The following is a 10256-nucleotide window of genomic DNA, read 5'->3' on the forward strand; positions in this document are numbered from 1 at the left end:
TCTTTTAAAACCTAAACAATGTCATTTATATGTAATAAACAACAACTGTTTACTAAATATAAAAAAGAAACACACACACACACGTGTGTGTTTGTGTATGTGTTTCTTTTTTTTCGTAAAATACGTGTTCTCAATTATATTTCACTTTTTGTGCATATCAATCCTTTTGCTTAGAAGCTCAATGTATGTTGAATATATAAACAAAACATACACAAAAGAATAACAGTATAGCTGCAAACCAAGTTCAAAATATTAATTTTTCAATCTAAATCAGCTTCCTTAGCATGTCAAAATTTCGATAATTTTTTTTTTACAGATACATTTCATTATGCATTATTGACATAATAATAAACGATTGTTTCTGCGTAACGAAACAGATGTGTAAAAAATGTGCCGAAGTTTTGAAAAGTTGAAAAAATTATTTGGTAAAACAAATAAATATTTGGAACATGGAATATCTATCTATCTATCTATCTATCTATCTATCTATCTATCTATATATATATATATATATATATATATATATATATATATATATATATATTGTATATCGTAATCTTGTTGTATTCTAGATTCTAATCCAATGAAACTTCAGTCTTTATAAAATAGTGCTCAATAACAGGTATATCTTCAATATTGTATATTTATCCTTATTTATAGTAATGCTATTGATACATTAAATATTATACCTCTTTATAAAAATTTTATGTGGATACATAATATATATATATATATATATATATATATATATATATATATATATATATATATATATATATAGCCAGTAGAGTTTAGTTTCCTAGAAGTACATCCAATGAAACAACATGTGTCTACCAAAGAGTGCTCAATGTGTGAACAGAGCAGGTATATTAAATTTATTTATACAAACATTAATGGCTACATATGTGCATACATGTTTCTGTAATCACACGCGTTGGGGGATTATGTCTTCAGGCCAAGAATTACCGTCGAAAACAAAGAAGGAGTTTTCGACGGTAATTATATATATATATATATATATATATATATATATATATATATATATATATATATATATATATATAACGAATACATGGAATAGCTATGCGTTTTTATTCTCTCTCAGACTTCGAAACGTATCAAATACGAATCGTAAAGAATTCAATGAAAGTGCCCTCGAGTAAAATTAATACTCTGGCCTATTGATAAAATGATGTCTGCTAAATTAGATTTTTAGTTAAGTATTTATTTATTTTTTGACAAACAAAATTTAATTATCGAACTATCCTATTTATTGAATACATGATAAGATTCCTTTTTTTTTTTAGTCATTGTACAAATCTAGTTTTCTTGTTGAATGTGTTTCAATCACCGTCGAGTGTCGACGGGATTGTAACGTCCATCCTCCCCCGCTTCGACGCAAGTCAGCTGCTACACTCGCAGACTGTCGTCTGCATCTTGCCGGACGAAGAAGAAGTGTCCGAGTTTTTCGAAGAGCGGCCATTCTTGAGGTTTCGTGAGACTTGTCGGTAACGCGAGAAGAGACGCTTGAACTCGTCGCCGAACTGCCGGTTGCAGTACCCGTAGATGAGCGGGTTGAGCGAATTGCTTAGAAAGTAGGATCTCATGCCGATGCAGTAGACCAGCTCCACAAGCGGGCTCATGGAGATCTCGTACTTGATGATGGTACGGGCCACTTGCAGAGAGAGACAGGGGATGTAACTCAGGATGAATAGCAGGGTGACCAGGAAAACGGTCAGGTTGGTACGGTTCAGCGTTTTACTGCTGGCCTTCTCGTTGACCAACGCTGGCGTGGTGGTTGTCGGCAACTCTATCGGCACGCCCGGCACTGAGTTACCCCCGCCGCCGCTAATGGGGTTCGAGCAGCGGTTTCTTACCTCCAGCCACAGCAAGAGGTAGCAGATGGACATGGCGACGAAGGAGGAGATGATGATGAGGAAGACGATGCCGAAATAGATTATGGGAAATTTCGTGTTGCGCACCGAGTCGGAGATGGAGCAGTCGGTGCCGTTGATGTGCGGGATGCGGGTCACATGCGTCATCTTGCCGGCCGCGTACAGCATCGGCGATGTGACGGCGATCCCGATGCTGGAGATTACGAATGAGATGATCTTCGCCTCGCGCACGCTAATCTGTTTCTTGAAGGGCCGGCAGACCCTCTTGTAGCGGTCGATGGCGATCACGAGGAGAATGATGCTGGAGCTACCAGTCGTGAAATAGGAGAGGAACCTTAACGCTTTGCAGGCTATCATTGATGGAAACATGAACGGGTATCGCATGTCCAGAATCTCGGTTGGCATGGCGATACAGCAGGAGAGGATGTCAAAAACGGCAAGAACGATGATGAAGCAATGGGTCGGCAGCATCTTCAGGCGGTAGCCGTAGATGTAACAGGTTATGGTGTTGCCGAAAAGTCCGATGATCATGAGAATTATAGTGTAAATGATGGCAGGGATGCGGAGCAAGGCTTTCTCGTCGTTCAATTCTTGTAAAGTGATATTCGGATAGCCAGTTGCTATGCCGATTGGTGCATCAATGAAATCGCTACCCATTTTGCCAGAAAGTGAAAAGGCTGAAAAGTTCATGATGATATTCCTGTTCTTAAATCACTGAAGATTTTTCCTGTAAAAAAGAAAAAAAAAAATAATATTAGTTTAGTTATATTTGCAGCATTAAAAAAAATGTGATTTTACTGTTAACACATGTAAAAACCATAAAAACCAATGCATTGGAGAGAACTTCAATGCCTACTAGACACTGTCCTCGAGTGTCTAAGGTCTCTCTGTACAGGGGTTTGTCAGAACAACTTGGCATGAGGATACTTTTTCCCCAGAAGTTAACCCTGGCCAAATATTCAAAATCACATAGTATTTCCTGCACAAATAAGATCTCCTCACTATGGTTAACGCACATTAGCTTTTACAAGGAATGGTGCACCTTTTCTAAGTGATGTCAGTTCAAGTAATAGCACGAAGCTGGATACTCCACCAGACTAGATAAATTCTTGTCCTGGAATCCGTAAGACCAAGAGACCAAAATGAAAGATACACTACAACATATGAAAATGTTTAATTGGGGAGAGGGAAATTATGTTCTCAAGTTCTTTACTAACTCATTGCTTGAGAAATAAAGAACTTAAATGGGACATTCGAATATCTCTGTATCTCATATAGAGTTCGAGTGTTAGCCTCAGATTTTGGGCCCCTTGATTTCTGAGACCTTCGACTGAAGTAAAATAAAATAGTGGAAAAGAAAAAAAAAATGCAAAAAAGGTGCAAAACAGAACTAACAAACAAAAACAAAGTGTCTGCCATCAACCAACTTGCCATGCAAGTGGTGACCTACAGCTTTGGTATTGTTGAATGCCCACAGAGAGACATTAACAGGCTAGACACTAAAACAAGAAAAATGTTACCATTATACCGAGTCAAATACAGAAACCAGTGTCTACCAAGACTATATCTACCAAGAGGAGTAGGAGGTATGGGTTTGTCAGAGATTAACCATCAACACCAAGCCACCATTGTGAGCATTGGGCAATATCTAATTATATATCACAACGCCGTAGCAAGGACATGTCAATCTTCTGTTTCACTATCACTTATAAAGTCCTCACTGACCTTGTTGTAGACACCATTCATGACCACCTTTCTTCAGAAGTATACCTTGAAAAAGAACAAGCAGGATGCAGGAGGAAGTGCTTAGGCACTAAAAACTAGTTGCTGATTAACAGGTCCATTCTTGAAGACTGTAGGAAGAGGCAGAGAAATCTAAGCCAGTTTAGATGGCAAAATAAGCTAGCTATTACAAATTGTACATACCTTCTCTAATTTTCTAAAGATATGACATTCACTCTCGATAAATGTGCCAAGGTCTTCATCAGAAATGGGAAGAAGATCCACATACAGCTTGATGAGGATACTGAGGTCAAAGTCCAAGAAGAGCAGGAAAAATGTAAATATCTTGGCATAGAAGAAAATGATTCAGTTCAGCATGGCAGAATGAGAGAAAGGGTGTGCAAAGAGTATGTGCGTCGTGTGGGGGAAAATATACAAAACACAGCTGACAAGCAAAAAGAAAGTGACTTCCATTAACCAACTAGCTATGCAAGTGGTGACCTGTAGCTTTGGCATTGTTGACTGGCCACAACAAGAAAAATGTTAACATTATACCGAGTAATATACAGAAACCAGTGCATACCAAGACTATATCTACCAAGATGAGCAGGACGGATGGGTTTGTCAGAGATAGACCATTAACACCAAACCACTATTGTGAGCATTGGGCAATATCTTATAAGCTGCCAGAATCCAAACAATAAAATAGTATATGAACACCAAGAAAAGAGAGCCAGTAGGACTACCCCATCACAGAACTGGTTAAACATTTTGTCCAAGACTGTCTTACAAATAAGACAGAAACAGGAAGCAAGTCCGCAATGGAAATAGCCCAAAAGAGTCGGCAAAAAATACTAAGGCATTTCTTAGATTTTGTTTCACAACGTTTCGGTTAACTATTCTTCTGGCCTTCATCACGTGGTAACCGTGACGGGATAGGAACTTTGAATCTCCTAACTGCATCCGCAGCAATTACTGCTGTCCATAGTTGTCGTTTCACTGCGTTTTGGCCAGACGAATAGTTGGGCGAAACGTTGTGAAACAACAACTAAGAAAGATGAGGATAATAGTCTGTAATAAATAAATAAATTAATAGTCTGTAATGAAATAAATTAATAGTCTGTAATGAAATAAATTAATAATTTTTTGTGAACAATTTAGTGTAACGATTTAATTTAATGTGGAAAAATATTTTTCCATAACAATTTAATGTAAGGCCACCATTCGCCCATGTATGGAGTACTGTTGTCACATCTGGGCTGATGCATCTGCTGTTTGTCTCTCGCTCCTGAGCAGGGTTCAAAAGAGAGTCGCTAACCTGATAGATCCTGAACTGTCATCTAGGCTTCAGCCTCTGTCCCATCGACGAGATGTTGCATCCCTCTGTCTGTTCTACAAATACTTTAATGGTGAATGCTCTGACGAACTGCAAACACTTGTACCTCCCCAACGTAACTACCCCCGACAAACCCGACAAGCCACTAAGTCCCACTCTTTACAGTAGAGATCGCTAGGTGCAAGAAAGACTCCAATAGTTTCTTCCCCCAGAACTGCAGGTCTTTGGAACTCCCTTCCGGGATTCTGCTTTCCCAACTGTACTGATATGCAGAAGTTCAAGTGTAATGTGAACAAACATCTTTCTACTCATCTCCCTTCATAATGTCCCTGCAACTTATGTCTTAGATAGTAGTACCGTACTTCAAAGTGACACTGTGCCTTGTTTGGGGTGAAAATTGAATTAAAAAAAAAAAATTAAAAAATTAACCTTTTGTGAACACACACACACACACACACACACACACACACACACACACACACACACACACACACACAAACAAAAGAAATCATTTTTTTTAGAACAAACGAAAAAAATAAAATTTTGTGCACGGAAAGAAGAATAAAAAATCATCCAATCCAAAAAAAAAAAAAAAAAAAAATTTTTTAAATCAGCAAGAAGAAGGTTTAAAGGCTCAAAACAGTTTAATGGAAACTTTGACGACACAATTTCACAAACCATTAATGGAAACATCAAAATCAATTTCTCTGAACATCATAGCAAGCACAATAACGGATTTTTCGTTCAATCCGGACTCAAACAAACTTTTACTGCTTAGTATCACTGATAGGAGATTATGTTTCAACATGAGTTCGCATCCATGAACAACGTCTTTCATGAGAGCACGTTTACTACTTCACAAGATGCGCACAGCAGAACACGAAAGATGTTCAAATTATATCATTCCGAAAAAAAACAAAAACAACAAAACACGGACGTAAAATACGCTCAAATATGATATTTTAATTCGTCCAGATTTCGTATATATTATATTATAGTCGTGATTTCAAACGTAAACAAAAAATATATTTAGGTACCATCAGCTAGAATTGAAACCGAAAGCAAAACTTTAGCATTCAAATCTGGTGACGTTACCACTGTACCGATGTGACACGCATATGAACTGATTAAAAATAAACTAAGATGAATGCATAAAATGTATAATGATTTTTTTTTTCAATTTTGACCCATTTTTGACCCTTTAAAAACTATTTTAACGGTTAAAGACCCATAAAAGAAGGGTCCATAAAAAATCCAATCATCTGAGTCCCTAGCGCCGCTCTGCGACTTTTAGTTTCGGAATAGATAATTTTAAAATATGGAGACAGATAGTCAGACAGACAGACATGGGGAGTTTTATAAATTAGATAAATATTTCGTACTGAAATAATAGAATAACGGAATAATGAAACGACGAAATAACAGAATAACGGAACACTGAAACAACCAAATAACAAAACAGAGAGATTATGAAACAAGGAAATAACAGAATAACGGAATAATTGGAGATGGGTTTGTCGATTTGAAAGTGGCGACAGAGATCTGCAGGACAAAGCGCGCACCTGACTATTACGACTAGCGAAAGTGCATTGAGAACGGTGATGACTATGCAGAAAAAACAAATTCGCTTTAATGGTATACCACTCCTGTCTTTCTAGCTCTTTAGTTTTAGATTTTTAGTTTTAAAAAATAGGAGGCTATACTTTTGGAACGACACTCACATTATAACTGTTCGTTTGTTGCGTTAATCTGTTATTCTTTTAATCCATTATTTTGTTATTCCGGCATTTTTTGTGGTCGCCTTTATTATAACCCTATCCTGGGACGGGTATACCAACTGGTAATTCGGCCTTCGTTTTAAGGATCAAGTGCCAGCTCAGTGGCCTCATCTTGGAACAGCTGCTTAAGCAAAGCATCTTTATCAGGCGGCCAATAAAGGTTGAAGCTGAGGGCGTGCGTGCAATATGAAATAAGAGGGTGGGGAGTGTAGTCGCTTACCTTTCCCTGTCGGATCTCTTTTCACCATAAACTGCACCTTTTTTGCTCCTTTCCGTTGTCTGCTGCATCCTTCCTTTTTTCTGCACCCGACCCTCATTTTCGATATCGACCAGCTCCCTCCCTCCATCATCTACCCTGCCTTAACCTCCCCTACCAAAACAAGATCATTTTACCCTCTTCTCCATTTTATCCCGACACTTTGCCACCCGGTCGGCCTGTCTCGCTTTTTTTTTTTTTTTTTTTGAAATATCATTTTTTGTCACGAAATATACAGATTGAACGGACGTATCTAATTTTTTTGTTGTCACATTTCGGCTAGTGAATCTCAGTCCTATTTGAGGGTTACTTGATAATGTTCAGAAACATTTTTGTAAATCAGTTGACCCCCCACCCTTTTCTCCTTCTCTACACCGTCTCCCAGATTGCATCTTATTGCAGATGCGACCGAACATCACGGTAAGCGGCTCGGTCCAACGACCATTCTGACACGTTTAAATTTGAAATGGCATTTTTATATGGGATATCATATCTAAGTTTAATATAGCCCTTTCTCCAGTCACACTTACAATTCTGATAAGGCTCAGAAGCATATGTTTAATTTGTAGTGTTGGGACGGTTAATCGGAATCGGGAATCGTAAATATTGGAATATTGGAGGGCATCAGAATCGGTATCGGAATCGGAAAAATTAGTACCGATTTTCCGATGTTAAAACGATTCTTTTAATTGTCTTTTTTATTTTATTTCGTTTAAATCAAAATCTTCCATTGCTGGTAATAATGATAAAATAATAAATATTTATTGATTTTAAAATACTAGTGAAGTTAAAATCGATAGACTGTCCCCCACAATTATATTTTCACGTTTAGGAAAATATCTACACATTAAACATATGTGTTTTTATGGTAATCAGGGGAAAATACAACTATATAGTTAAATATTTAGAGAAATATAAAGAATCGGAATCGGAATCGGTAATTGTATTGCAATCTGGAATCAAAATATAATTTCCGACTGAGCGTTTTCACTTTCGGAGAGAAGCACTTTTAATTTCAGGACGATTTGAGGTATGTTTTTGATAGTGTTCCAACAGATATCGATTTCTTTAAACTAAATATTTGTCTACACACATCAACTGGGTCCTGGGTATGACCTTAAACTATATCCGATGGTGAGGCCCCAGCTTGTGGGCTTTGGGGAATGTGGAGCCACCCCTTAATTGTCATTGCTCCCAGGTCCACTTTGATCCGGAGTGGTAGTACCTGTTAGGGTTCCAACTATGGGTTAAGTAGAAATCGACTTGAAAAAAAAAAATGAAAAGGGTTGATATGCCGTAAAACAAAAAACAACCAACCAACACACATCAACACACAATAGAGAATACACTAGACGAACCACATATCAGAACGTTAACACTCATAAGTTGAAAGAAACTCATTATAGAAACATATATCTGTCATATATACACCCGTATATATATATATATATATATGTATATGTGTGTGTGTGTGTGTGTGTGTGTATATTATATATATATATACACACACACACATATATATGTGTGTGTGTGTGTGTGTGCGCGCGTGTGTGTGTATATATATTGCTATTTTATTTAATCACATAAATATAAGGAGATATAAATTTTCAGTATTTATTTCAACAGTGCTCACTACATAAGTGGAGCTGAGTAGTAAGTTATGAAATATATATGGCAATTAAGCTATACAGAATATTCCGCGTTTCATCCTCGTGAGAATTCGTCAGGCTTATGCGAAGAGTTGTGGTTATCGCGCATTTTTATATAAACACATGGTATTGAATTTGCTAGTTAGCCAATTAGCTTCTTAGTTATAATTGCGCCCATCCTAATCAGCCAATGGTCTGCACTTACAGATTCAATACCATATGTTTATATAAAAGTGCGTGATATCCACAACTCCCCAAATAAGCCTGACGAATTCTCACGAAGATGAAACGCGGAATATTCTGTGTAGCTTAATTGCCATATATATATATATATATATATATATATATATATATACGCTTGTTATATAGTTATGCTGTATACACCTCCAGTATAAAACAGGAGTTATCACTCATCAAGGCTTAATGCCCACTCGAGGATAAGGGTTAAAGAGTGTACGGCGGTCACCGGGACAATAGCACAGTAATCGTTAGTGATGGAAATCGGGTATAATTTAATTATTTACGGGACGGCTCAACAAAAATTTGTTTACATTTTACTTGAAGACAGCCATATTATAGTCAGTGGGAAAGCAGGCCAGTTCCACAGTCGGACAGTTCTAAGAAAAAGCTTTGTTCATGGAATCTGCGTATAGATTTAGGCACAGATAGAGGATGGGGGAAAACTGTTGGCAGTGGCTGTAGCTAGACGAGTGTATATGTGAAAGTTTAGCAAGAAGAGGGGGTCATAGAGTGACGATTCAAGCTCAGATGAGCACTTGTCATGAAAATAACGATAGAATAGATACAGGCTCGCAAAGTCTCTTCTGCGCAAAAGAGATTGCAGGGAAATCAACAAGGCATCACCTATTAGGTTTTGAAACCTATTTTGAACTTTGTTAAGACACGATAAGGTGCCCCGAGTAGCTCCCGCCCAGATATAGCAACAGTACGCCATCCTGGAACGTACTTGTGCATTATACAGACAGAGGAGTACGTTGGTAGTGAGATATTTACTAAATTAAAGTTTAAAACTTGTGCTCGATTCATGCAAGATGGTCCAAAAGCAGTCTGAAGCATTCCACACGTTTCTATGGCATTTTTCTCCATGTTTAAAACAGAATTTTATTGCATGTTATTCTTCTAAAATGTCCTCGCGTTCAGATTGCATTTTTGAAATTCACCAGCTGTGACAATCAGGCTTTAGTAGCGTGTATTGCAATTTCTGCTGTAGCTGTTCATTTGAACCTGAAATCATAAAAATTGGTCAGTCATCTCATAAGATGTATAGCAATAACATACTGGAGTTTCAAAAGTCTACGAGAATTTTAAATGCATGCACAAAAAAAGTCTCGAAACTTATTTAAGACATTTCGTATTTGTAATTTTCGTTTGTAACATATGTAGTTTTAAAAAAATCACTAAACGCGCAGATTTAATGCGCCAAAGTTTCTCTATGAGAGTCACTGTCTGTCCGTCTGTCACGCTTAAGTTTTAAATCGCTGTTTCATATTATATGCGTAGATTTAACACATCCATCTTAAGAAGGCCGTTTCTGGTTAATATTCCCGTGAGTCGTGAACACCCGAACGTGTCCGACACCTTGTCCCTTAATTTTAGTCT

At 37.4% G+C, this 10256-nt stretch overlaps 1 protein-coding gene across 1 annotated transcript in view; it reads right to left on the minus strand.

Moving 5' to 3' along the window:
• Window positions 1–1223: 1223 nt before the first annotated feature.
• Window positions 1224–10256, minus strand: part of LOC145269840 (neuromedin U receptor homolog nmur-2-like) — a 296276-nt gene continuing 287243 nt past the window's right edge. The window contains exon 4 of the mRNA XM_080125557.1: window positions 1224–2622. Coding sequence (XP_079981683.1) covers window positions 1404–2585 — 1182 coding nt within the window. The 5' untranslated portion in view covers window positions 2586–2622 and the 3' untranslated portion in view covers window positions 1224–1403. The remainder of the gene's footprint in view (window positions 2623–10256) is intronic.

The sequence above is a fragment of the Euprymna scolopes genome, chromosome 45 (assembly GCF_053919585.1).
Source record: "Euprymna scolopes isolate OS-2025 chromosome 45, ASM5391958v1, whole genome shotgun sequence".
NCBI classification, from domain to species: Eukaryota; Metazoa; Mollusca; class Cephalopoda; order Sepiida; family Sepiolidae; genus Euprymna; species Euprymna scolopes.